The sequence below is a fragment of the Moschus berezovskii genome, chromosome 9, assembly GCF_049115385.1.
Source record: "Moschus berezovskii isolate FMDL1 chromosome 9, NW_MosBer_1.0, whole genome shotgun sequence".
Taxonomy (NCBI): domain Eukaryota; kingdom Metazoa; phylum Chordata; class Mammalia; order Artiodactyla; family Moschidae; genus Moschus; species Moschus berezovskii.
In genome coordinates, this window is record NC_142468.1 from 88,643,967 (window position 1) to 88,671,541 (window position 27,575).

At 41.0% G+C, this 27,575-nt stretch overlaps 2 protein-coding genes and 4 non-coding genes across 8 annotated transcripts in view; 1 reads left to right on the forward strand and 5 right to left on the reverse strand.

Moving 5' to 3' along the window:
- Positions 1-43: 43 nt before the first annotated feature.
- On the reverse strand, positions 44-4,737 carry RPL4 (ribosomal protein L4). Its single transcript, XM_055435404.2, has 10 exons — positions 4,601-4,737; positions 3,064-3,235; positions 2,765-2,871; positions 2,349-2,487; positions 1,883-2,007; positions 1,486-1,615; positions 1,077-1,233; positions 678-761; positions 447-567; positions 44-364 (listed from the first exon to the last, which is right to left on the reverse strand). The coding sequence occupies exons 1-10, from the start codon at positions 4,682-4,684 to the stop codon at positions 134-136; spliced, it is 1,350 nt and encodes a 449-aa protein (XP_055291379.1). The 5' UTR covers positions 4,685-4,737; the 3' UTR covers positions 44-133.
- On the reverse strand, positions 1,360-1,429 carry LOC129563624 (small nucleolar RNA SNORD18). Its single transcript, XR_008687368.1, has one exon. It is a non-coding gene; the product is annotated as a small nucleolar RNA SNORD18 (small nucleolar RNA).
- Positions 2,094-2,164, reverse strand: LOC129563623 (small nucleolar RNA SNORD18). Its single transcript, XR_008687367.1, has one exon. It is a non-coding gene; the product is annotated as a small nucleolar RNA SNORD18 (small nucleolar RNA).
- Positions 2,549-2,647, reverse strand: LOC129563626 (small nucleolar RNA SNORD16). The gene has a single exon (XR_008687370.1). It is a non-coding gene; the product is annotated as a small nucleolar RNA SNORD16 (small nucleolar RNA).
- LOC129563625 (small nucleolar RNA SNORD18) lies at positions 2,945-3,015 on the reverse strand. The gene has a single exon (XR_008687369.1). It is a non-coding gene; the product is annotated as a small nucleolar RNA SNORD18 (small nucleolar RNA).
- Positions 4,738-5,058: 321 nt separating the features above from the next.
- The window catches only part of ZWILCH (zwilch kinetochore protein), a 42,918-nt gene continuing 20,401 nt past the window's right edge, over positions 5,059-27,575 (forward strand). The window contains exons 1-8 of one of the 3 annotated variants that reach the window (XM_055436626.2): positions 5,059-5,076; positions 9,721-9,772; positions 14,243-14,338; positions 17,946-18,064; positions 22,635-22,834; positions 23,341-23,411; positions 23,721-23,876; positions 25,187-25,258. In XM_055436626.2, the coding sequence (XP_055292601.1) occupies positions 22,657-22,834; positions 23,341-23,411; positions 23,721-23,876; positions 25,187-25,258 (477 nt within the window). In that variant the 5' untranslated portion in view covers positions 5,059-5,076; positions 9,721-9,772; positions 14,243-14,338; positions 17,946-18,064; positions 22,635-22,656. Of the gene's footprint in view, positions 5,195-5,273; positions 5,405-9,720; positions 9,773-14,242; positions 14,339-17,945; positions 18,065-22,634; positions 22,835-23,340; positions 23,412-23,720; positions 23,877-25,186; positions 25,259-27,575 lie in introns of those variants that run through there. The other 2 variants (XM_055436620.2, XM_088839928.1) reach the window with 2 other exon arrangements.

The following is a 27,575-nucleotide window of genomic DNA, read 5'->3' on the forward strand; positions in this document are numbered from 1 at the left end:
AATTACCAGTTAAAAAAAACCCAAAACTCACAACACATCCAAGTCATGTTTCTCATTGCCTCTTTGTTCAGGTCTTTATTCAAAATTAGCTGTCCAAAATGATTTGGCATTTATGGAATAAACACATTTAAGTTTATGCAGCAGCCTTCTTTTCCTCTGAGGTGGGTTTCTTTTCTGTGGGCTTCTTTTCAGCTGCTGGTTTCTTGGTCCCTGCAGCCTTTTTTCCCACCACAGGCTTCTTCGGCTTCTTATCGCCAACAGCCTTCTTTTCTTTGTTTCTCACCACAGGCTTCTTGCCTTGAACCCCCTTCTGACCTGATTTGGCTTCTAGTGCTGCTGCCGCCTTATCCATGCGGATTTTGTGCTGCAACAAATTAGGAAGAAAATCTAAGAATCAAATCTTTCTAAAACTCAACAGGCCCAGCAAAACCCAAATTATTGCTTACGTTCTTGGCCTGTCGAAGAATGGTGTTCCGGCGCATGGTCTTTGCATATGGGTTAAGCTTCAACATGATTCTCAGGTTTTTCAGTGGGTTCTTCTTCAGGACTCTGCGATGAATCTTCTTACTATAAAAAAGCAGATACTCTATTATTAATAGTTTATACATTATCGATATTTCTGAAATAACTGATAGTGTGAAGCTGAACAAGAATTACTATGAATATCACAACTTTACCGTGGTGCTCGGAGTGCTCTTTGGATTTCTGGGCTTTTTAAGATTCGGCTAAGGTCTGTATTGAGCATCTTGTGCATGGGGAGGCTGAAAGAACATTTAACAACAGAGGCTTAACTCCTAGTTCTTAACAAAAGATTAATCATTTAAGCTCTAAAGAATCCAGTCAGAATTTCCACTATACTATCCCTTCGCCAGAATCTATTTCCACATATTGCATCTGTATACAAGGAAGAAATGGCAACACAATGCATTATTTAAAAAACATGCAAATCCATTCTGAACAATATCCACAGCATATATGTGGTGAAGTCCTTGCATCTCAAGTGCCAAGAGTAAGACACTGCTTAGTGACTGAACAACAGCATAAACATCTATGTCCAGCATACAAATTATACTCACTTGTAGTTACTCTTGAGGGAGGCTGCTTTACGCCAAGTGCCATACAGCTCATCTAACTTTCGGAAAGCACTTTCAGTCCAAATGCAGAAACGTCCCACATGACCACCAGGAGCAAGTTTCAAAATGTTCAGCTTGCTTACATTAAGCAGAGTAATTCCTTTGTAAAGGGAAAAGGAGAATTAGGGATCCTGTATTTCAATACATGAAATGCAAATCATCTTTACAGCACCTAAGTAGTATTTTAATCATGAATTTAAACATCAATGGTATACTTATTCAGCCAAGAATCAGAAGTTCCACAAAATCATGTGTTTCAGAAACACGGACCATAAAGTGGAATCTCATCATAAAAGCTGGGTAAGCCTGCATAACACAGGTAATTAAAACATGTAAGCAGTACAATTATTACCAGGGATGTTTCTGAAGGCCTTGATGATACCATTGTCCTCATTATAGATGATGCAGGGTCCCCTGCGCTGGATACGGCGACGGTTTCTCATTTTGCCTTTGCCAGCTCTCATTCGCTGAGAGGCATAGACCTAACAAAGTAAAGTTTGGTATTCTGATTGAGATTTGATCCGTGTATTAAATCTCCATAGTTTAAAAAACTTCAGTTTTACAGATGAGGAAACTGGAAGCACAAATGACTTGCCTAAATTTAACATAGCAACGGGCTTTCAAACTGAGGGAATATGGTTCCAGAGTCCTTGCTCCACATCCACTAAGGTCTACTTATACTGTCTTTCAGTAACCTTTTGAAATGTAAAATCTGGCAACAAACTTGTGTGAAGAACCACAAAACCTACCTTTTTGATATCATTCCAGGCTTTAAGTTTCTTCAGAAGCAAAACAGCCTCCTTGGTCTTCTTGTAGCCTTCAACTTTATCTTCCACCACCAAAGGAAGTTCAGGAACTTCCTCTATACGATGACCTGACAAAGTCAATTAACACTGACTGGTTACCCTGCACCCTTTGAAAAATTTAATCAAACCCACAAAATCAAAGTGGCACATTTGCCAAATCAGAATTACCACAAAGATCATGTGTTTCAGAAACACGGACCAATGAGTGGAATCTCATCATTTTCACAAATGAGGTAAAAATTACCTCATTACACAGTATTCACTGAGTTGTTAGACTGAAGTGGTTACAACTAGCATTTAGTAAAGGGAAATGTAGTCAAACACTCTAGGATGAAGAGAATTTACACAGGTAACAGGTTCAGATATAAGAAAGGTTTACAGGATTCCTAGAAAATAAAGTATCACAAACCTTTAGACATGACCAGCGCCGGTAAGGCTGAGGCAGCCAGTGCAGAGCAGATGGCGTATCGCTTCTGCGTTGTATTCACTCTGCGGTGCCAACGTCGCCAGGTCTTGGTTGGTGCAAACATGCGGCCCCCACGACACATCTATTTTCCCAGTTAAGAACCACGTTTCTCAAAGTTTAGCAATTATAAACAGGTTATGCCTTGCTCAGTAAGAATTCTCGTCACCCTTCTGAACCAGCCTACTGACAGCAGGCAACTGTCGCTGAGAACAGAGTAAGACGCAAATTACGACATCATTGCAAGCAAAACCTTTCAATGCCAAGCCTGCAGACGCTAAGAATGACTGGAAAATGGATAAGCCAGGGTCAGTCTGCCAAATGCCACAGCTGACCAGTCTAGGTGGTGCAACAAAGGATACATTTCCAAAAGCACCCTGACCAGAACGGTGAGTCCCGCCACCTCGAACCCTGGGAATTCGAGCCACAGCTCTGCCAGTACCCCAAGACTCAGCACTGGTTTGATGACCTGAAATTGTTCAGAAACACAAGCTTTAGCTCCCTACCACAGCATTCTGTGACTACTATGTACGGCAGCAAACAGCATCAGAACATCCAGGGAAATCATGCTGTTCAGAAACACGGACCAACGGAGTGGAATTTCATCACTGCTGTGAAGTACCCCTTAAAAAGTCAACCCAGGAAACAGCTAAATCCATACCTGCTAATTCACTGACAGCATAGGGCTGTCTGTTGTTTTTGCGCAAGTTGGTGTGAACAAAGTTAACAATATCAGGCCGAATGGGAGCCTTGAACACAGCAGGCAAAGTGACATTTTTGCCAGAGGACTCCCCCTTTTCGGAGTACACTGATATCAGTGGACGAGCACACGCCTGAAAAAAATAAAAAATATTTATATTGAGAAACATCATCAAAAGCACTCTTCTCAAGCACCAACAAAAGCATTAAAGGTTCATTTACAGAAAGGTCTAGAATTTGATGAAGTAGGTATCACTTAAGCCAAAAACAAAGGCTAAGTTATCAATACACCATCAGGTCTATTAACATCAATAAGTACTTGAAACACACCTCATTTCTCAAGTTCTGCTACAGAATTTCCATCATTGTAAAAGAGATTGCTTTATTATTAAACTTTCAAATCGGGCCTTAAAGAGCAAGATAATAAAAACTATAGTGTAAGGTTTGAAAATGCAGTTTAATGTCATCATCCAAACTCTCTCACCGCAAATGTGACCAAATCTTATCTTACAGGGCTCTACTTCAAACATCCATCCTTCCCGGTCAACCTATTCCAAACACATCTTCCAAAACTTACTACTAAAAAACAGCCTTGTTACTTCTTGCTCAGTTTTCTCCAAAAACTTACCCCCTGAAAATAAAAGGTCCTAAGCATGACCTACAGAACCTGCTCAACCTCGCTGCCCACAGCCCACACTCTCTTCCAGATTCTCCAGCCTACACTCAGGGCCATCCCTCTCCTTCCTCAGATTCAACAAGCATCTACCTAAACATACCCTTCCTCACCTAGCCTCCTTCAGGTGTCTCTGATCACGGCTTATAAAGTCCAATTAAAGCCTCCTCTCCAATTCCCTGTCTACAACACTACCACCGAACATTACAATGCATCTTGACCAACCCAATTACGATCAAAATAGCATACTAGTGCTTTTTGCATATTTTGTTGCATGGTGCTTTTACAAACGTTATTTATGCAGTAACTACAAAACAATTAAAATTTAATGCAAGAAGACCAGAATGCTTTCAAAGGCAATTGCTAAGATAAGCACACAAGAAATAAGTGAAATAAGTTTTCTGTTTAACGAAATCGCTCTTAAAACTTGAGTATTCCTCACTAAATAGGGTATGGAGACACAAGACCCCAAATTGACTCACCTAGCCTTAGTCTAACGCTCTGAGAATTTTCAAGTCTTCAGCGGAACCCATACTTTCTAAGATCCAAGAGAAGCTAGAATCCCAAAGGTCCCTCTGGCTCCAAGAACTATCTGGGGTTCCTCTGTGTTATTCCAGACGCGCCCGGCGCCGGCCCGCACACGTTGCCTCTAAGATGGCTGCCGTAGAGCATTACTACCCAGGTCCCAGGCACAAACACACGCCTTTGGTCCCCATCGCCTTCTCCTCGCTTCCACTCCTGAAGACTTCATGCTCTGAACACCCAAGCCCATTCCTGCCAAGCCCCGAAAAAAGAAGCAGGTCCAGAGGAGAAGAGTTCTGCTCACCATGGCGGGGAGAGGAGAAGGCCACGCTCCTCTCAACCCGGCGGCTCCCACAGGAAAAGGAAGTGCCTCGCACGCCCACTCCATATGTAACCTTCAGCTCGTCCCCCAGCCTGCCCCGCCTCAGAACCAACTCAGGGACACAAAATATCTCTCCACCACGCTAAAACAACAAAAATAGCATATTATTTCTTCATATATGTCAAATTACGGTATTTATTGACTTCCAAAGCTAAAAAGAGCTCTTAGAACCCAGGGACTCCTTTTTGCGGAGTAATCCATGAGAGGCCGTGGCCAACTCTCGCGAGACGAGTGTCTTTTCCCCTCAACCAGTATAATTTATTTTAACTTTTACTTACGGGAAGGGGAAATTATTGAGACAGGAGAAACCGCTCTGTGCTATGAAGCAATAGTTTAACTGTAGAATGGAACCTGTTGGAGGGGGGTAAAAGTAGTCCCGGCAAGGAGGTCACGACCCCGTACGTCAGCGCCCGGCGCGCATTTCAGCTTGGCGGTTTCGGGTTTTCAGTCAAACTGGGGCGCCATGTGGTCGGGAGCTAACCGAGCTGCTGAGGAGTTTTACGCTGGTCTCCTGCAGTGAGTTGTAGCCCCTAGTTTTGGCTTGGCTTTGGCGACGGCACTTCTCCCCTGGGGTATCTCGATCCCCGCCCCAAGCCTCTTGCCGCAGCCTTGGGGATTAGCGCCTTCCCAGTTTCCACCCGCGCGAATTTGTAAATTGAGTCTGTTTTCCGGGGATCTGGGAGCAGCAGAGAGGCCGGTTTTCTGCTCCATTGTGAGGGTGGCCCGGTAGGCCCTGTTGCTTATAGTCTCGTTTAGAAGAAAACGTGTTCTTTATCTCCGGCAGTGGAAGGTGACGAATTGTACGAGAGGTGTATTATTCAATCAGATAATGCGCACACAACTTGTGATATGTTAGAGGCATCGAACAGGATACAGAAAACTAGATGTTGCTATCGTTCACCTGTTTAAAGCCTTGCTGGTGTGAAATGTGTTTTATAGTTTATTCAAGATAGTTTTTTGTGCAACAGCCATAGTGATTACGTGATGGTGTGTCTGCCCCGGAGCCTGGTAGGCTGCAGTCCGTGGGGTCGCTAAGGGTCGGACACGACTGAGCGACTTCACTTTCACACATTGGAGAAGGAAATGGCAACCCACTCCAGTGTTCTTGCCTGGAGAATCCCAGGGACGGGGGAGCCTGGTGGGCTTCCGTCTATGGGGTCACACAGAGTCGGACACGATTGAAGTGACTTAGCAGCAGCAGCAGCAGGATTTCCTTTTATTCGTATAGTGAAAGTGAAGTCGCTCGGTCGTGTCCGAGTCTTTGCGACCCTATGGACTGTAGCCCACCAGGCTCCCCCATCCATGGGATTTTCTAGGCAAGAATATTGGAGTGGGTTGTCATTTTCTTCTCTAGGGCATCTTGCCGACCCAGGGATCCAACCCGGGTCTCCCGAGTTGCAGGCAGACTCTACCATCTGAGCCAACAGGGAATCCTCATATAGTGAAGGGGGGCTTCCCTGGTGGCTCAGAGGTTAAAGCGTCTGCCTCCAATGCGGGAGACCCGGGTTCGATCCCTGGGTCGGGAAGATCCCCTGGAGAAGGAAACGGTAACCCACTCCAGTATTCTTGCCTGGAGAATCCCATGGACGGAGAAGCCTGGTGGGCTACAGTCCACGGGGTCGCATAGAGTCGGACGGACTAGTAATAAAGTGGATTCCATCCAGTTCAAAAATCTAATCCAGTAATTCTCAAATTTGAGCGTGAATCAGAATCACCTGGCAAGTTGCCAAAGCAGATTGCCGGGACCACTTCCAGAATTTTTTATTTAGTAGGTCTGGGTAGAGTGGGATAAGATGGTTAGATAGCATCTCCTATTCAATGGACATGAATCTGAGTAAACTCTGGGAGATGTGAAGGACAGGGAAGCCTGCATACTTTAGTCCATGGGGTCACAAAGAGTCAGACAAGACTGAGGGACTGAACAACAGTAGGTTCTGGGTAGGGCTAAAGAGTTTCCCTTCCTAATCAATTTCAGGTGAAGCAGATGCTGCTGGCCTGACACCACACTTTGATAACCAACTGTTGTAATCTAACCCCTTTTTCTAAATATCATACTTTTTCATTGTTTGTTTTCATTGCTTTTTATCCTGCTTATAAAAGTGGTAATGCTTGTCAATTTTTTCAACATTGTAGAAAGATCACTAGCTTTTTTTTTTTAGCATTTATTTATATTTGTTTATTTGGCTGTACCAAATCTTAGTTGCAGCCTCTGAGATCTTCATTGCCACGTGTGGGATCTAGTTCCCTGACAGGGGTTTGAAACCAGGCACCCCCTGCAGTGAGAGCCAGGAGTCTTAGCCACTGAATCACCAGGGCAGTCCCTCACTAGCTTTTTCTTTTAACTAACAGTATGTTGGATAGCTTGCAGTATGACAGCCTATAGATCTGTTTTTAATGGCTATATAATATTTCATTGTTTGGCTATTTTATGTTTATTTAACCAGTCCCTTGATAAATTTTATTTAGACTCTTTTGTAATTCTTTCATAAGTGTTAGTATTTCTCTCCACTTTGAAGCATCTATTGTCTGTGTGTCTTCTCTTTAATCCCTCATATTACCTGTGTAGCCACCTGCCTACTGGAAATTTCCAAATGAGACTTCAAACTCATTATCTGCGAAACTGAATCCATCTGTTCCCTGCAGTGTGATAGTTTCCTGAATTCTGTCTCTGAGTTAAGAGTTCCAAGTCCAAGACTGTTATTTGGTTCTATTTTCCGCCACCTCCATCCCATCTAGTCAGTCACCAGCTACCTTTGTTTTCCCTCCATCCTGACTGCTTTGTTTACCATCATCACTTTTTTAAGTACTACAAACTATTCAGTTATTTTCTGGCCTCCAAGTTTATCCCTCCACATCAGGAAGTCAGGGAGATTGTCTCATTTAAAATCTTGTAGTGAGCTGCTCTTAGCTTTCAGGATAAAGTTTAAGCCCTCTAGCAAAGTCTCTTCCTGTGTGCCACCACAGCACCCTGCACTCCCCTCTTTGAGGCTCATCACCTGTATTGCAGTTGTTGGCTGCAGTCAAGACTGTGAGCCAGGAACTATGCATTTGCTTTATATCTTAGACATTTAGTAAGAATTGTTGACTTTAAAAATGCACAACCTAAAATTACTGTTATTCAGGGGCCTTACTGAGTAGTATAGCCTGGCAATCAGCTTCAGATAGCTCTAAAGAACTGTTCCGAAAAGGTAAGGGAGGAGCCAGAATATATAGGAGTTTTGCTGGGGGAAATAACAAATAAAAATGTAGTTGAACATCAAAAGTTTACTACTAATCCCAAGAACAGTTGGGATTAACTGTTAATCATTAACATCTCAAGTTAATGATTATAGTGCTTTTCCACTTTTGGGAAGGTGCAGGAGTCTGGGCTCATTGAAATTACACCTTTGGTGCATATCTTAACTGTCTAGTCCTGAATTCTCAAGGTGCACCAAGGTAGCTGCAGTGGCTGATGGCAGGCAGTATTGGTGGTTTATCAGAAAGACGGGCAACACTTTTGTTCACAGAGTGCCTGCCCATGAAACACATACTGGTGAAATGATTATTGAATGATGGTTGAATGATCCTTGAGTTATGCATGCATAGAGAGGAACTTTTCTCAGGGACTTACCATGGTGGTCCAGTGGTTAAGAATCCACCTTGCAATGCAGGGGACATAGATTCGATCCCTGGTGGGGGAACTACGATCCCACATGTCTCTCGAGCCGCACACACCTACTGAGCCCATGCACTCCAGACCCAGAGAGTCACAACTAGAGAGCCCACACGACCCAGTGAAAAATCTCATAAGACCCGATACAGCCAAATAAATAAATATAGGGGGAAAAGTCACAGTCTTGTCCAAAATGGCCAAAGTGAATCAGTCACAGGCCTAGTTTTTATTTCAGTGAGTTACAGAGTGGATCAAATAATGGTATCCTGAAACTATTCTGTTGGGTTCTTTTAGGACTGTAAAGATTCTTTTCTCTTTTAGAGTGCAGATCAATCTGATGTGCATTTTTGGTATCTTTATGGTTTACATGCTTTGGGATCAACTTTTTAAGTATATATAATTTTAATTATTTATTTTTGGCTGTGCAGGGTCTTCATTGCTGCTGGGGCTTTTCTCTAGATATGGTGAGCAGGGCTACTCTGGTTGCAGTGTGAAGGCTTCTCATTGTGGTGACTTCTCTTGTTGCAGAGCACAGGCTCTAGGGTATGTGGGCTTCAGTAGTGTCAGTTCCTGGGCTCTAGAGCCCAGGCTCAATGACTGTAGTGCCTGGGCTTAGTTGTCCCAAGGCATGTGTGATCTTCCCAGATCAGAGATTGAATCCCTGTCCCCTGCATTTGCAGGTGGATTCTTTACCATTGAGCCACCAGGGAAACCCTCGGATCAAATTTCTTCAATAAAATGATAATTATGATGTATCTTAACATTTTATGCTTCCATTTTAAAAATGAAATGTTTTAGTGTTATCCAGTTTACTAATTTTCTGGTGTTAGCTCATGAAAACAGGGAGGATAGAAATAGAAACTCAAGGCCTGGGACCCTTAAATAACTTCTCCATAGTTACCCACTGATTTCAGTTATTTTTGCTTCCCCAAAGTCATGAAGTAAATTGCATTTTAATAGTAATTGATACTGTGTTTTAAAAGTGATAAGAATAGAGGTAGGTGACCTAATTTCCTGCTGCCTCTGAGAAGCAGTTGTACCCAGTTTGGGACATCTGTCTATCTTTTTTCTCTTTTTTTGGCCATACTTCAGGATATGTGGGATCTTAGTTCTCCAACCAGCGATCGAACCTGCACTCCCTGCATTGAAGGGACATAGTTTTAACTGCTGGACCACCAGGGAAGTCCCAAGGGGCAGCTGTCTATTAATCTTTACCACATCTCTTTTCTTCTTTCCTTATTAAACTAATGCTATTTTTCTGCTTCTCTTTTCCCAACTGTGCCTTAGGGCTGTCATGAGTATTCTGCATTTTTGATTTCTCTCAGTAACTCCAGAGTTTAAATGACAAAATACTGTAGCTTTATTTTTCACATGTGTTTCTGCATTTCAGGGAATTTGATGAAAAAAAGAAAGGAATCTGTAAAGACCCATTTATCTATGAGGTATGAACAATTTATTTGGTTTTTAAACAACTCAGTCATCCTAAAATTGTTTCTAAAAGTTGAGTTTATCAAAGTTAATTTACATACATTAAATTTTACCCTTTTAGAGTACAGTTCTATGAATTTTTACAGATGCATTTAGTCGTATTCAGTTCAGTTCAGTCGCTCAGTCGTGTCCGACTCTTTGCAACCCCTTGAATCACAGCACGCCAGGCCTCCCTGTCCATCACCAACTCCCGGAGTTCACTCAAACTAACCTCCATCGAGTCGGTGATGCCATCCAGCCATCTCATTCTCTGTCATCCCCTTCTCCTCCTGCCCCCAATCCCTCCCAGCATCAGAGTCTTTTCCAGTGAGTCAGCTCTTTGCATGAGGTGGCCAAAGTATTGGAGTTTCAGCTTTATTATATTAGTTGTATTACCACCTCCATAATCAAGAACATTCCTATGATCTCCAAAAAAATCTTAATGTCCCTTTATACTCAACCCTTTCCCCTGTTCCCTGGCAGCTACTGATCTGTTTTACGTCTGTTTTTTTGTGTGGCCTTTTCCGAATGTCATATAAATAAAGCCATACAGTTTATACCTTTTCTGTCTGGCTTTTCTCAATAAGTATAATGCATTTGTTTTCTGTTTTTGTTTTTTTTTTTAATGGCCATGCCACATGGCATGTGGGATCTTAGTTCCCCAACCAGGAACTGAACCTTCACCCCTTGCATTGGAAGTACAGACTTTTAACTGCTGAAGTCCTGAGTATAATGCATTTGTGATTTGACTGTATTGTTGTGTGTATCAGTAGTTCACCCCTTTTTATTGTTGAGTAATAATTCATTGTATGAATGTCCTGCACTTTGGTTATCCACTCACCATTCAGACTGGATTGTTTCTAGTTTTTAATAGTTTTGAATAAAGCTGCTATAAACATTTGTGAATTTATTAAGCATCTAACATGCCAAGTGTTCCATAGGTAAAACTTCCCATAGAACGTAATCCTCTAAAACAGTTAACAAACTAAAATAAATTATGTCTAAAAGACTAGCTGAGGATATAATTTATGACATCAGTGTCATAAATGATAAGGGTTAATATCCATGTATATGAAATATATGAAAAGCTCTTAAAACCAATAAGGAATAAAGATAATCATAATAGATGAATAGGTAGAGGATAAAAATAAGTGTTGGAGAAGACTGTTGAGAGTCCCTTGGATTGCAAGGAGATCAAGCCAGTCAATCCTAAAGGAAATCAGACCTAAATATTCATTGGAAGGATTGGTGTTGAAGCTGAAACTCCAGTACTTTGGCCACCTGATGCGAAGAGCCGTCTCATTGGAAAAACCCTGATGCTGGGAAAGACTGAGGACAGGAGGAGAAGGTTGGATGGCATCACTGACTCAATGGACATGAGTTAGAACAGACTCCAGGAGATAGTGAAGAACAGGAAAGCCTGGCGTGCTGCAGTCCATGGGGTTGCAAAGAGTCGGTCGGACACAACTTAGTGACTGAACAACAACAATTCAATCCACAGCAGTATTTGATCAAGAACGAAGTAGATACGAGGCTCGCCTGGTAGTTCAGTGGTTGAAAATCCTCCTGCCAGTGCAGGGGTCACGGGTTTGATCCTGACCTGGGAAGATCATACATGCCCTGGAGCAGTTAAACCTGCAGGCCACAACTACTGAGGCTGAGCCTCCTAGAGCCTGTGCTCCGCACTGAGAGAAGCCACTGCAGGGAGAAGCCCACGTGCAGCACTGAAGACCTCATGCAGCCAAAAATAATTAAGCTAAAAGAGTTTAGTAAATTAGAGTAACAAAGCATCCTTTGCCCTCTGAACTTGCTATCTAAATGCTTCAATTTCCAAACTAAGAAATTAAATAGGTTCAAGTAAAAAGAGATAATTGTCAATAATAAGCATATTAGCAGCTGTTCACCATCATAGTGATCGAATAAATGAAATTTAAAAAATAATAAGATACTATTTTTTCCTAGGTGAGATGGTAAAAAGAATGTAAATAGTGTGTTGACGTAAAATGAGAATGCAAATATGTGAATATGACATTTGAAAGGCAATTTGACAGTATTAATGTGATTTTAGATATTCATCTTAAGAAAGTAATTAAAGGGGAATTTCCCTGTTGGTCCAGTGGTTAAGACTCCAAGCTTCCACTGTAGGGGGCATGGGTTCATCCCTGGTTGGAGGAGCTCCACGTGTTGTGGGGTGCAGAGGAGGTAGTAATTAAAGAATATTCCTTATCAGTTGTTTATTGTAGCATATAATTTGAAAATGCACAAATGTTGAATAATACAGAATTAATTATGTGATGGTAGCTCCATGGTACTAGACAGCTTAAAAAAATTTAATGGCATGGAAAGAAGTTCATGATATAAAACTGTTGGAATATTCTATTTATTAAGCAAAAATCTGTTGTATTATCAAAATAATATATTTCTATTTAAGTAGGTTTATTTATATGTCTGGGAAAAGATTAGGCAAAATATACACCAATAAGACTAATAATAGTAGTGACTACTCTGGCTATGTGGGTCAAGAAGCCATAGTTAGAACAAGACATGGAATAACTGACTGGTTCAGAATTGGGAAAAGGGTTCATCAAGACTGTATGCTGTCACCCTGCTTGTTTAACTTCTATGCAGACTACATCATGCGAGATGACAGGCTGGATGAAATCACAAGCTGGGATCAAGATTGCTGAGAGAAATATCAGCAACCTCAGATGTGCAGATGATACCACTCTAATGCCTGAAAACAAACAGGAACTAAAAAACCTCTTGATGAGAGTGAAGAGGACAGTGGAAAAGCTGGCTTAAAGCTCAACATTAAAAAATCTAAGGGACTTCCCTGATGGTCAGTGGCTAAAACTCCCTGCTCCCAATGTATGGGACTTGGGTTCAATCCCTGGTCAGGGAACTAGGTCCCACCTACCATAGCTAATGATCAAAGATCCTGCATGCCACAACTAAGACCCGACACAGCCAAAAAAAAGTCTGAGATCATGTCATCCGGTCCCATCACTTCATGTTAAGTAGAAGGAGAAAAAGTGGAAGCAGTGACAGATTTTATTTTTTGGGGTTACAAAATCACTGAGGACTGTGACTGTAGCCATGAAATTAAAAGATGCTTGCTACTTGGAAGGAAAGCTATGGCAAACCTAGACAGTGTATTAAAAAGCAGACACGTTAGTCAAAGTTAGGGATTTTCCATTAGTCATGTATGGATGTGAGAGTTGGACCGTAAAGAAGACTGAGCGCCAAAAAATTGATGCTTCCGAACTGTGCTGAAGAAGACTCTTGGGCTGCGAGGAGATCAGACCTCAAGAAAAATCAAAGGACTTCAACCCTGAATATTCATTGGAAGGACTGTTGCTGAAGCTACAGTTCCATTTCTTTGGCAACCTGATGTGAAGAGCTGACTCACTGGAAAAGACTGTAAAGCTGGGAAAAATTGAAGGCAAAAGGAGAAGGGAGGAGCAGAGGATGAGAGAGTTGGATAGCATCATCGACCTAATGGACATGAATTTGAGCAAACTCTGGGAGATCATGGAGGACAGAGGAGCCTGGTGTGCTGCAGTCCGAGGGGTAGCAAAGAGTTGGACACAACTCAGGGACTGAACAACAACTCTGGTTAGTAGAATATAGATGAGTTTTAAAAAATCTGTTAGCTATCTTTTTTCAAACTTTTCTACAATAAATGTTTATTGTAATTGGAAAAAATATGCAGTTCCTATAAAGTGACAAAGTTCTAAATTTCATGGAACAATCAGAAAAAATAATGTTTAATAAAGAGCTAATTTTATGTTCCTAACAGTAAATCCCCGCCTTGTAGCTTACTCAGTAAAGAATCTGCCTGCAGTGCAGGAGACCCGGGTTCGCTCCCTGGGTTGGGAAGATCCCCTGGAGAAGGAAATGGCAACCCACTCCAGTATCCTTGCCTGGAGAATCTCATGGACAGAGGAGCCTGGTGGGCTGCAGTTCGTGGGGTCACAAAGAGTCGGTCACGACTGAGTGACTAACATTAACAGTAAATCCAGGATGATTAGGGGGAAGAGGATGTCAGTGTGATCCTAATCAAAGGCCTTACAAGGCAGGGTGCTCTCTAGGTGGGCCTTGAAGCATACAGAAGCAAAATATAAGAGCTAGGTTTTATTATTGTTTTGACCACTCTAGGCTTGCAAGGATCTTAGTTCCCCAACCTGGGACTGAACCTATGCCCTCTGCGGTGAAAGCTTGGAGTCATAACCACTGGACTTCTAGGGAATTCCCCAGCTAGATTTTCTCAACATGAAAAACAATATGGATAAAGAATAAATGAAACTGTATTTTTAAAACATTAAGTCTTGTTCAAATTCTCTTTTTCAGTCACTTGCATAGAACTGGTCTTTATGTGTTTAAATATTTGTACATATATATATGTGTATTTATAACATTGCTGGACCTTAATCTGTTTTTAATAGGCTGATATTCAAGTGCAGTTGATCAGCAAAGGCCAAGCAAACCCTTTGAAAAATATTCTACATGAAAATGAAACCATATTTATTGTGGAAAAAGTGGTAAGTAGTGCTTGGGCTTTGTGGCTAATTCTTAACAGCCAAGTTTGGTTTCTGAGGGATAATCTCAAATGTACACATTTTCATGTCAGCGTATTAGTGAGAATGGATTCTAACATCATTTAGTAATAAGTAGAGTGCTGTCCAATAGATAATGTGAACCACATATATAATTAAAGACTTTCTAGTAACCTCATAAGAAAGGTGAAATTAAATTTCATGCTGTAAAATTTACTTTTTCTTTTGTTTAGCTGTGTAAATTTTAACACACTTATACAATCTGGTAGTCATCACCATAATCAGAACACAAAACGACTCCATCACCCCGAAAACTCCCTTGTGCTACCCCTTTAAAATCATTCCTTCTTCTCCCTCACTATAGCGTACTCTTAAGAGTGTCATGAATGAACTCATACGAAAGTGTATAAACTTTTGAGTCTGGCGTCTTTCAGTATAATAATGCCTTTGAGATTCATTCAAGTTGTATGTGTTTAATGGTTCTTTTAGTTGCTGATCCATCCCTGATTCAGAGAGCTAAATAAATACATAATATGATCATTTTTGTACAAAGTCCTATGTGAACACAAGTTTTCTTTCCTGTAAATAGCTAGGAATAGGATTGCCGGGTCTGAAATTATGTTTATAATGCTTTTTAAAAATCTAATGTTAATCATTTCAATAATTAATATAAAAATCAAAATGAGATTTTAAGCTCTTTTTTTCCATACTGCATCTTCAAAATTTGGTATGTATTTTACACTTAAATCTCAATTTGATCTGGTCACATTTCAGGTGTTCAAAAGCCACCTGTGACTGGTGGATGGCTGCTGTTACACACAGCGTAAGTCACTATGACTGATGAATTTCTGCTTTAATTTTCTCTTGTTAAATCTAACAAGAGGGAACTTCTTATTTTTTTCATCACTTTATAATTGCAACCTTACACCTTTGTGTTTTAAGTAGGGGAACCGTTCTGGCAGAGCAGTCGCAGTGGTTTTAGTTGAGTGCTGATAATGCTGTCATTTTACACAGTTACTTAGGGGCCAGGACCCATGCTTGGGGTTTATCATTTCTTGAAGCAGATAGAAACAGGATATAACAAGGGAAAGTGGACGTTCCTTTGGAAGGACTGCCTCTGTTTGCTTTAGGACCTGCTTGCTGTCTGGATGGGGCTGGGATGCATGAACGGAGAGCACTCTGTTTTAAATTCCACATGAAAACTCCTTTCTGAGGAGGGGACTGCTTTGTTTGTTTTTGTATTAGTGATGCTTGTCTATAGTGGACAGATGCTTGGAAAATAATTATAAGTGAATTATGTGGCTGAATTTAGATTTTTGTTATGAGGAGAGAGAAAATGTGTGTAGAGCAAAAGCTGAAAGATGAAAATTAGTTTCTAGGGAAAGATAAAGTGGAGCAGAGGAATTTGTGGAAATTGGTTGAGATACTAGTGAGAGAACAGCTTGGAGTTGTGAGGACTTACCTGGAGTTCAGTGAGGTCCTGGCATTTTTGGATGGGAAACAATTTAAATGGCCTTCATTTCTGCAAAGATCGGTAGAGCTTACAGTATGAGTTTTAGTTAGATGAGTAATACTGAAAAGTAGAGTGGAAGGGAAAATGACATTTCTTGGATACTTCTAGGAACTATTTGGAAACCCAGGCCTAGAAGGGAATAAAATCTGGAATCTGGCAGAAGAAATTCAAAGTTGAGGATACATCTAGGTCAGATAACTATTAAGTATTCACTGCTAGAAGACCTTAATGGACAAGAACTTGAGTTTTGAAGTCAGGCTACCTAGATTCAGGGGCTTCATTGATGGCTCAGTTGGTAAAGAATCCACCTGTAACTCAGGAGACCCCAGTTCAATTCTTGGGTCAGGAAGATCTTCTGGAGAAGGGATAGGCTACCCAGGAGAAGGGATAGGCTACTCACTCCAGTATTCTTGGACTTCCCTTGTGGCTCAGCTGGTAAAGAATTCACCTGCAATGTGGGAGACCTGGGTTCAATCCCTAGCTTAGGAAGATTCCCTGGAGAAGGGAAAGGCTACCCACTCCAGTATTCTGGCCTGGAGAATTCCATGGACTGTATAGTCCATGGGGTTGCAAAGAGTCGGACACAACTGAGTGACTTTCACTTTACCTAGATTCAAATGTGGGTTTTACTGCTCAGCTGCTTATTCTATATAAGCTATTCAGCCAGCCACTAGCTCAGTTTTCAGCCCATAAAATAGGGTTATTAATAGGATCTTTCTCAGGGTTTTTATGAAGAATAAAAGAAAGCTTGGAACAGTAGCTGGTACATAGTACATGCTCAGGAAATGTTATTTCGTTTAATTTTTGTTATTTTTGGCAGTACTGAGCTATTTTACTACTTAAATATGTGGATATGAGAAACACAAATGAGAGCTGAGAGTCCTAAGAGGAACAGACTTAAGAAGTAAGGGCTGTGCAGTAAAAAGAATGAAATAATGCCATTTGCAACAACATGGATGGACCTAGAGACTGTCATGCTGAGCCCGAGACACAGTGACTTGGCATGCACAGGCTGCAGGGCTCTGCTGGCTACTGGAAACCCTTAGGAAAGGTGTCTTCTTGAAAACTAACCAAAGTTGTTGCTGTTGTTTCAATTTTAAGAATTTTATTTGAGTATCTTTCTGAAAGATAGATTTCTTCCTTAATGTAATACACCACTGACTCCTGAACAACGCAGGCTTGGGGTGCCCTGCCATTCCTGTTGTTGAAAACCCTAGCGTAACTTTACAGTTGGCCCTCTGTGTCTGTGGTTCTGCACCCGCAGATTCAACCAATCATGGACTGAGTCCTGCAGGATTAATATTTACCATTAAAAAGTCCGCGTGTAAATGCACCTGCCTAGTCCAAACTTGTGTTGTTCAGGAGACAACTGTATTGGTAGAGTATAGTTTAGTAGATACTGCTACTAGGACAGCGAGGCCTGGCGTGCTGCAGTCCGTGGGGTCGCAGAGTCAGACATGACTGAGCAACTGAACTGAATTGCTAGTACAGTATAGTATTAGTACTAGTACTAGTGTTATAGTATGCAATTAATATGATAGTATAGTGAAATTGGGAACAGTATTAGAATTACATTATTAGTATCAGTACTATAGTATAATATAGCATAGAATTAGTATAATATAGCAAATCAATATAGTCTGGAACCATATACCCTATATTTCTGTAATAATGAGGTAATTAATGTCAGCTGCTGTAACAAATCCGGGAGACTTAGAAAATGAGTAGGAAGGGCTATGAACCTTCAAGTTTGGGGAATGACAAAATCAGGGAGTCTCCCACAGGTTTCCCTTGGTGTTTTGTATACAATTTTGTACATGGTAGAGCACTTCCTTTTCTGATGGCATCATATACTTCCTTTATCAGTAGCAACATAGACCTTATAGGACAGTGGAAATACTTCTGATGAATGGTAAGATTTATTAGTACCCATTGGTTTCTAGCTATGATTCTTAGCATAACCCAATCATTTTGCGCTTCAGGGTCTGGAAATCAGTACATTGTGTTCTGGCATAGTGGAGAGTTGACTGTTACCCTAAGTGTTCTCTTACCTGGTTAAATAATTAAATGTTTTTAAAGCCTTTAGAAAAGGAAGAACCAAGTCATATTGAAGAGCTACAGTTTGAAGAAACTGCTATTTCTGATCTCTCTACTGGTGAAAATGTTGGGCTGCTTGCTTTACCAGTTGGGAGAGCCAGGTAAGTTTTTCTTACAGTAGGGGTGGAGAGTAGGATTTAAATTCCCCTGGCCGCAAAAGAGTCGAACACAACTTAGCAACTAAACAACAACAAATTCTTATAAACATTGGGAAAAGAATAGGTATTTAGCCCAGATCCCTCTCTTTTTCCTTCCACCACCCCCTTGATGTATATACGTAATGCTCTAAGGATAGTTCTAAATACTTGACTGTCCCGTGGGTAGCTCAAGTGTGACTAAGATGACTACGGTGATCTTCCTTTTCTCCATTTCCTTCTACTGTTTACCGTTGTTGCTTCGTAATTGTTTTCCTTATTTCTTATCTGGTTCCTTGCCAATCTTTTTTCCTCACTCCTGCCAGAGTGACTTTATGAAAGCTTGATTGTGTTGCTTCCATTTTTAAAAAGCCCTCTGTGGTCCTTTTTCCTCGTGATGAAATCCAGATTCCTTCTGAGTGACACACAGGACACAAAGGAACCTTCAGCTTCCAGTCCAGTGCCCAGCAGGGATTTGGAAATATGCAAGGGTACTTTTTGATTGTCATGATGACTCAGGGGAGCTGTTGGCCTGAGCCATGGATGGTAAATGTTATGCAATGCCTGGGGCTCTCCTGTCCAATGAGGAATTATCCCACCCACATGCCAGAAGTACCCCTGTTGGAATCCCTACTGCCTCTGTCTGCTTAGCCAGCTTCACTACCCTCCCCGCTCCTACCATATGACTTTCCGTCTGCCTGGTATCAGGGAGTCCTGGAGGATCTGGTCATATATATAATATTAGAGAATAAGGGGTCTTCCCTGGTGGTGCAGAGATTAGGACTTCGCCTTCCAACGCAGCAGGGGTGAGGGTTCTATCCCTGGTCAGGGAGCTAAGACCCCACATCCCTCCTGGCCGAAAAGACAAAGCATAAAGCAGAAGCAATGTTGTAACAAATTCAGTAAGGACTTTAAAAATGGTCTACATTAAAAAATCTTAAAAAAAAAAATACTGGAGAATAAGGACTATAGTAGTATTCAAAGTGACTTTCCTTCATAGTGTTTTTTTTTTTGTTTTGTTTTGCTGTGTAGAAACTTTTAAAATCTTTTGTAGTTAATCACTCTTTAATGGCTTCTTGATTTTAAGGCTACTTGGCCTTTTTTTCTTTCCTCTCCCACAACTTGAGCATTTTTGTATTCGTATTGTTTTCTCCAGCCAGTGTTTGTTTGGATTCATCCATATGCTTATCATTTCTTTGCTCTCCACTTCTTCTTGCATTTCAGACCTTCCTTCTGGGATTATTATGTTTCTTTTCTGAAGTACAGTCCCTTAGAAATGCCTTTTCTGAACATATGTTGGTAATAAATTTAGTTTTCATCTCTTTGAAAAATTTTAAGCTGTATTTTTGGGTGACTTTTAATTCTGATGCACTCTCAAATTTACAGAAAAGTTTAAAAGAACAGTACAAGAACTTCTGTGTACCCTTAAACAGGTTTCACCAAAATTTACATTTTGCTGCCTCTTTTTTGTGATTCTATGGCTTATTCCTCCTCCCCTTTTCCTCCTCCTCGTATTTCTGTCCACACCCCATATGTATAACCGCACACACACATTTTTGTAGTGAAATATTGACAGTATGTTGGAGACACTGTGCTCTTTTACCCTATATATTTCATAAAACCTAGTACCTTCTCTTGTATAACCACAGAACAGTTATCAAAATCTGGGAATTTAACATTGTTAAAATAATACTGTCTAATTCACAGACTATATTCAGATTTTTGTGTTTGGTGCCTAATGACCTCAAGCATCTCTTTATGTATTTATTGACTTCTTCCTTCTCCCACCCCTAGCTTTAGTGAGAAGTAATCGACATATTCTATTATTTCTTTTGCTTAATCTCAGAGCCTGCTCCACTCCCACTGACCCTGTATCCCCGCCATACTATACTTTGTCACTTTTTGGTGTGTGGATCTTGATCTGTCTGGTGTGCCCTGCTCTCAGTTCTTCTCCAGGTGAAACATTTATGTATTTTGCCACTTAATTTCCTGATTTTTGTTTCTGGGACACTGTGATAGTGTGATGTGTAAGAAGTATATTTGGTCTTGGTGCACTGTTCCTGGAACCCAGCTCCTAAAAACCTTTGGAATTTCCTAGGGGTTGAGAACAACCCCTTGATCTTCATGACCAAGATAGTCATGATAACGTGATCACTGACCTAGAGCCAGACATCTTGGAATGTGAAGTCAAGTGGGCCTTAGAAAGCATCACTACGAACAAAGCTAGTGGAGGTGATGGAATTCCAATTGAGCTATTTCAAATCTTGAAAGATGATGCTGTGAAAGTGCTGCACTCAATATGCCAGCAAATTTGGAAAACTCAGCATTGGCCACAGGACTGGAAAAGGTCAGTCTTCATTCCAATCCCAAAGAAAGGGAATGCCAAAGAATGCTCAAACTACCGCACAATTGCACTCATCTCACACGCTAGTAAAGTCATGCTCAAAATTCTCCAAGCCAGGCTTCAGCAGTATGTAAACCTTGAACTCCCAGATGTTCAAGTAGGTTTTAGAAAAGGCAGAGGCACCAGAGATCAAATTGCCAACATCCGCTGGATCGTGGAGAAAGCAAGAGAGTTCCAGAAAAACATCTATTTCAGCTTCATTGACTATGCCAAAGCCTTTGACTGTGTGGATCACAATAAACTGTGGAACATTCTGAAAGAGATGGGAATACCAGACCACCTGACCTGCCTCTTGAGAAACCTGTATGCAGGTCAGGAAGCAACAGTCAGAACTGTACATGGAACAACAGACTGGTTCCAAATAGGAAAAGGAGTGCGTCAAGGCTGTATATTGTCACCTTGCTTATTTAACTTATATGCAGAGTACATCATGAGGAATGCCAGGCTGGAAGAAGCACAAGCTGGAATCAAGATTGCTGGGAGAAATATCAATAACCTCAGATATGCAGATGACACTACCCTTATGGCAGAAAGTGAAGAGGAACTCAAAAGCCTCTTGATGAAAGTGAAAGAGGAGAGTGAAAAGGTTGGCTTAAAGCTCAACATTCAGAAAACTAAGATCATGGCATCTGGTCCCATCACTTCATGGGAAATAGATGGAAAAACAGTGGAAACAGTGTCAGACTTTATTTTTTTCGGCTCCAAAGTCACTGCAGATGCTGATTGCAGCCATGAAATTAAAAGACGCTTACTCCTTGGAAGGAAAGTTATGACCAACCTTGATAATATATTGAAAAGGAGAGACATTACTTTGCCAACCAAGGTCCATCTAGTCAAGGCTATGGTTTTTCCCGTGGTCATGTATGGATGTGAGAGTTGGACTGTGAAGAAAGCTGATCGCCTAAGAATTGATGCTTTTGAACTGTGTGGTGTTGGAGAAGACTCTTGAGAGTCCCTTGTACTGCCAGGAGATCCAACCCAGTCCATTCTAAGGGAGATCAATCCTGGGTGTTCATTGGAAGGACTGATGCTAAAGCTGAAACTGCAATACTTTGGCCACCTCATGCGACGAGTTGACTCACTGGAAAAGACTCTGATGCTGGGAAAGGTTGGGGGCGGGAAGAGAAGGGGACGACAGAGAATGAGATGGCTGGATGGCATCACCGACTCTGTGGACATGAGTTTGAGTGAACTCCGGGAGTTGGTGATGGACAGGGAGGCCTGGCGTCCTGTGATTCATGGGGTCGCGGAGAGTTGGACACGACTGAGCAACTGAACTGAGAACAATAAAGGTGTCTTTTTTAATGCTAATCAAGTGGCTTTTGGACCTCCCCACCCCGAGTAAATTTTGGATGGGGGCTGGTTGCCTGGGGAACCGAGCCTGTGAGTAGGGGGTTGGAAGTTTGAGTCCCACCCAGCCTCTGGAAAGGAGAGGAGCCAGAGTTTAAGTTTAGTCATCTGGTGAGGGGTTGGGACTCAACTCCTCCCTAAGTTCAGTTAGTCACCATTTTGTGACTACGTAATGAAACCTCCATTAAAACCCGAAAGGAGAGGGCTTGGAGAGCTTCTGGGTTGGTGAACATGTGGAGGTACGGGGAGAGCAGCTTGCTCGGAGAGGGCATGGAAGCTCTGTGCCCTTTTCCCAATATCTTTTCCTTTGCTTCCCTTCCATCTGGCTGTTCCTGAGTTCTACCCTTGTGTAATAAACTAGTAATCTAGCAAGTAAAATATTTCTCTGAGTTCTGGGAGCAAATTAATTGAACTTAGGGAGGGGGTTGTCAGAACCTGTGATCTATAGACACACAGATGACAACTTGGACTTGAAACTGGCAATACAAGTTGGAGGTGAGGCAGTCTTGTTGGACTGAGCCTTTAACCTATGGTTGCTGATGCTGTCTTTGGGTGGATAGTGTCAGAACTGAGTTGAATTGTAGGATACCAGCTAGTGTCAGAGAATTGCTTAGTGTAAGGAAAAAACCCCACTTTGGAATTGGTACAGAATGTTAGATGGTGATCAGAAGTGGGATCAGAGTCAGCATCATAGCTACTGTTCACGATATCTTTGGAAAAGAGAACTTTTGACTGATCAGCAATCTCTACTTCTAATTTATTCTTCCTACTCTTGTTTCCAAGGCAGTTAATTGGATTTTATACCATGGCTCACAATCCTAATATGACCCATTTGAAGATTAATCGGCCAGTTACTGCCCTTCCTCCTCTTTGGGTAAGGTGTGATGGTTCAGATCCTGAAGGTATCGGTTGGCTGGGAGCTGAGCTTATCTCAACCAGTAGCAACATCACAGGAATTGTCTTGTACATGGTCACCTGTAAAGGTGAGAGGTCACTCCTCTTTTGTGGAGGTGTGTGTATTTATTTATCTGTGTAATTACTGTTTCATAGCTTTTACTGAAACTTGATATATCAAGAGCGAAGTGCACACAATGAAGCTTGTGTTAGCCACCATGAGTCTACTCTAGTGTGTAACCTGCAGCATGTGGGAGATATTTCAGAGACATTTCCAAAAGTCTAAATAGGAGTTTATGGCTGTTTTGTTTGGGTTTCATTTCATTTACATGTGTGTATTTTTGAAATTTTCACTGGAAGATTAAATAGTTGAGTGTAATGATAATATAATTCCAGTGTCATCATAGGCATTTAATTACATTTTTGGTAGTAGTATTGACCTTTGTTCCACTTTCCTTGTTTTAAAAACATTTCATCTATGGTTTAAAATTTAATTTCCACAGTTATGCGTATTGTGAATTAGATTGTAATTTTCTAGCTCTAATGATGTAATTTTGAACTGTACCTGTAAACTTTTTTTTATCATGTCCTACAGTGGATAAAAATTATTCTGTAAATCTTGAAGACCTAAAAAAGTCACACAAGAAAAGACATCATTTGTCTACTGTAAGTATTTCTCTTCTTTCATATTATTTTCTTCTAACTGCTGTCAATCTGCCTTCCTAGTGTAAAGGATTTTTTTCATTCCTAATATGACTAGATAATTTTCTGTAGTATCAAAATGTTTATTTTCATATAAACTAATGACTGAAAATATATGCCTTTTAGCTAATCTTTGTGATGAAAAAGAATTGTCTTGTTTTTCCATTTGGCACAGCACTTTTTCTTCTTTGGGGAAAAGAATCAGTCGTTTTGATAATTGGCCTTTGGCCTTGTGAAAGCACAGCTGATGGTCTGCTGAATATCTCTTTACAGTTAACCGCCAGCGGCTTTGCCCAGTATGAGCTCTTTAAGTCCACTGCCTTGGATGATACAGTTGCTGCCTCACAAACAAGGATCACTTTGGATATTTCCTGGAGTCCTGTGGATGAGATTCTTCAGACCCCTCCACTCTCTTCAACTGCAACTCTGGTAGGAGCCAACCCTCCTTTCTGTTGCGTTTACTCAGTGTGGGTTTACTTTGAACTTGTTAGTTCCTGGACAGCTCTGAAAGGTTCAGCCTGAAGTCTCACCAGCAGAGCCAGTGAAGGTTTTGCCAGGTGGTCTGATCCATCAATTATCTACAGTGCTGTAATTATGTAATTACTTAACTTCAGAATTTTCATTGGGGACCCAAATGGAATCATCACAGTGACTTACAATCCCTGCTGTTCTTAAAAGAATGCAGATATTGAGAACACATCAAGAATCATTGTTCTGTTCAGCCCTTTCACCCTTTATTTACATTTCTAGGATCAGTCCTAAGAAATTAATCAGAATTGGTAACAAAAATATATGGGCAAAGATATTTAGTGCAGTCATACAGCTGTGTTTTGAAAATATTAAAAACAAAATCTGAATGATCGGTAGAAAAATAGATTGATTTCCTGATGAAATAGTATATACATATTTTAAAATTACGATTTAAAATATCTTTAATAATGAAAGAAAATGCTTATTATTAAGCAAAAAGAAAATCCCCAAAAGTACAAAATTTATGTACAGTGGGATCTCCACTCTGGTTTTAAAAACTATGTTCACAAAGTCCTGGGTAGTGTTAAGAGTGGTTTTCCCAGGGTGGTGGGCTGGTGAATAATTATATAATTATATTCTTAACACTTTTCTTTTCCTGCAGTAGGTACTGACATACAGTGGCATTTACTATTTTCTTTCAAACCTCCTCACCCCCCTTCACCTTTTTTTATTTGTTTTATTGAGGGGAGGGAGAGTGTTGTTTTGGTGTGTGGTAATGCTAAGTTTGTCATTGAGTCTTTTTTTTTTTAATTAAATCTATTTTTAATTGGAGGATAATTGCTTTACAATATTGTATTGGTTTCTGCCATATATCAACATGAATCAGCCACAGGTATACATATGTCCCCCAGCTCTTGAACCTCCCTCTCACCTCCTACCCTGTCTTCGAGTCTTGAAGTGTGTTTATATTTCTACTTCTTGTCCTTTTGGAAATTCAGTGATACAAAGCAGGAGAGTGTGTGTTCTGTGTAGCCACAGTTGTGTTGAGAGGGGTTGTGGTGGCCTGAATTGAGGTTTCCGTATTGGGATGGACAGAGTCTTTATTTCTGGGGAAGGTATACCCAATGAAGTGTTGACCTAATTTGTCAATTCACTAGTGTTTTATGAAATATTTTTAAATGTGTGGGTAGTTTGAAATGCAAGTAACTGTGACCCTGATGGAGAAAAGATGGAATTACCAGTGAAAACTGACTCTGGGAACTTTTTAGAATATCACTGTGGAATCGGGAGAGCCCAGAGGTCCTCTGAGTCAGCTTCACAGAGAACTGAAATTTCTCCTTGTGAGTATCTTTCTGGAATTTGTTACCTGCATTAGATCTCATATTTCCATAAAAATCTTTGCTAGGATCATTGTTATTTAATTTTGTTTTTCAAAATTTGTTCCAAATGTTACATGCTTGGCAGTTGGGACAGTTTTCCTTGCAATTATCAGTGAGTTAGTAGTTAGTAACAGTTCTTTCACCTTTTCTACTGAAGTATTTAGATTTTATTCATATGATGGGTTCCCTACTTTCCAGGTGAGTCAGCTGCCAGTTTATTCCAAATGCGTATATAATCTGCTTGTTAATAACTGGACTTTGATCCTGAAGATTAATGAGCATGTGTTTCAAAAATTTTGTGTTCCAGTAATTTTAGCTCCACTCTACAGATTCAATCCCAAAGGGGAGGCAAGGGGGGCTCATTTTAATGCAGAAGAAATTCCGTATGTCTTAAGTTGGCATATAAAGACAGTTATATCCCGTCACTGACTACTTGGTTACTTTTTTCTTTTCTTTTTTTAAGAGCTTTATTGATCTATCCCATAAAATACATTCATTTTAAGTATAGAATTCAGTAGTTTTTAGTTTACTGACAGAGTTTGTACACCCATGACCATATTTATTTTTAGGATATTTTCATCACTCCAAAAAGAAATCCCATACCCATTAACAGAAACCTGCCAGCCACTAATTTACCTTCTGTAGTACTTCTTTCCTTTTTATTACTGAATAACACTGGTGTATAGGTATAGTATATTTGTGTTTATCCACTCATCAGTTAATGGGTATTTCAGTTCTTACTTTTTGGCTATTCATGAATAATGCTGCCATGAATAGTATATAAGTTTTTATGTGACATATAAACTCTTAGGTGGAGTTGCTGGGTCATGTGGTAGCTCTTTAACTACCTTTTAACTTTTAACTTTTTGAGGAACTGCCAAACTGAGTGGCTGCATCATTTTACATTCCCATAGCAGTGTGTGAGGGTTCCAGTTTCTCCATATCCTTGCCTCCATATGCTTGATACTACCTTTCTTATTGATGTTACAGCCATCCTAGTGGGGATGAAGTGATGTCTCATTATGGTGTTGTTTTCTTGTTTTTTGACTGCTTTGTGAGGCATTTGGGAGCTTAGTTCCCTGACCAGGGGTCACACCCACACCTTTTATAGTGGAAGTGCAGTCTTAACCACTGGACCGCCAGGGAAGTTACACATTATAGTTTTGATTTTCTTGTCTCTGATCCGTCTAGTCAAGGCTATGGTTTTTCCAGTGGTCATGTATGTATGTGAGAGTTGGACTGTGAAGAAAGCTGAGCGCCGAAGAATTTATGCTTTTGAACTGTGGTGCTAGAGAAGACTCTTGAGAGTCCCTTGGACTGCAAGGAGGTCCAACCAGTCCATTCTAAAGGAGATCAGTCCTGGGTGTTCATTGGAGGGACTGATGCTAAAGCTGAAACACCAGTACTTTGGCCACCTCATGCGAACAGTTGACTCACTGGAAAAGACCCTGATGCTAGGAGTGATTAGGGGCGGGAGGAGACGGGAACGACAGAGAATGAGATGGCTGGATGGCATCACTGACTCGATGGACATGGGTTTGAGTGAACTCCGGGAGTTGGTGATGGACAGGGAGGCCTGGTGTGCTGTGATTCATGGGGTTGCAAAGAGTCGGACACGACTGAACGACTGAACTGAACTGAATTGAACTGATGGCTATTGACATTGAACATGTTTTCATGTTCTTATTGGCTCCTACTTATTTCTATAGCTTGATCTCACATCCTACTCTGCTGCATTGAGCTCCCTGCTTATGGTAGCTCCAGCCCCATCACAACATCTCTTTCTGTGTGTGTGTGTGTCTTGATTTGCCTAGTGTGCCCTTTTCCCACCTCTTTGCTGGGTTATCTGTGACACTGTCACCTGAGATGATTTACCGATTCCCCAGAATAGGTTGTGCTGCCATAGAACTTTACACACACCCCTCGTCAGAGGGTTTATCAAACAGTAATTTCTTTACTCCTCTGACTCCCCTACTAGACTTGAGTGCCAGGTACCTCATAGTGCCTTCAACTTCTACCATAGTACCAGGCTTTTTCATACTTTTTACCTGCTCTCACTGTGTCCCTGTTTGTGAAAAACCTGTTTGATGCCTTTTCTACCTTTCTCATCTTTCTTCTTCCTTGAGAGCTCCTCTTTTAGGACCCTTTCCTTGGGCTTCTGTCATATTTCTAACCTCCTATCTCTGCCCTCCTCTCTCCACCCCAGCAGAGTGCTTATCCATTTAGTGATTTGACGAATGCCTTTATAAAGGAACTCCAGACTCCTGTCTTTAAGCTG

Excerpts from the sequence above, each read along its gene's own strand:
- RPL4 (XM_055435404.2), bottom strand. The coding sequence starts at position 4,684 with ATGGAGTGGGCGTGCGAGGCACTTCCTTTTCCTGTGGGAGCCGCCGGG. Across the intron at positions 2,872-3,063 it reads TGCTGTCAGTGAATTAGCAG|GTCATCAAACCAGTGCTGAG; the intron begins GTATGGATTTAG and ends GAACAATTTCAG. Across the intron at positions 365-446 it reads TTCTTCGACAGGCCAAGAAC|CACAAAATCCGCATGGATAA; the intron begins GTAAGCAATAAT and ends AATTTGTTGCAG.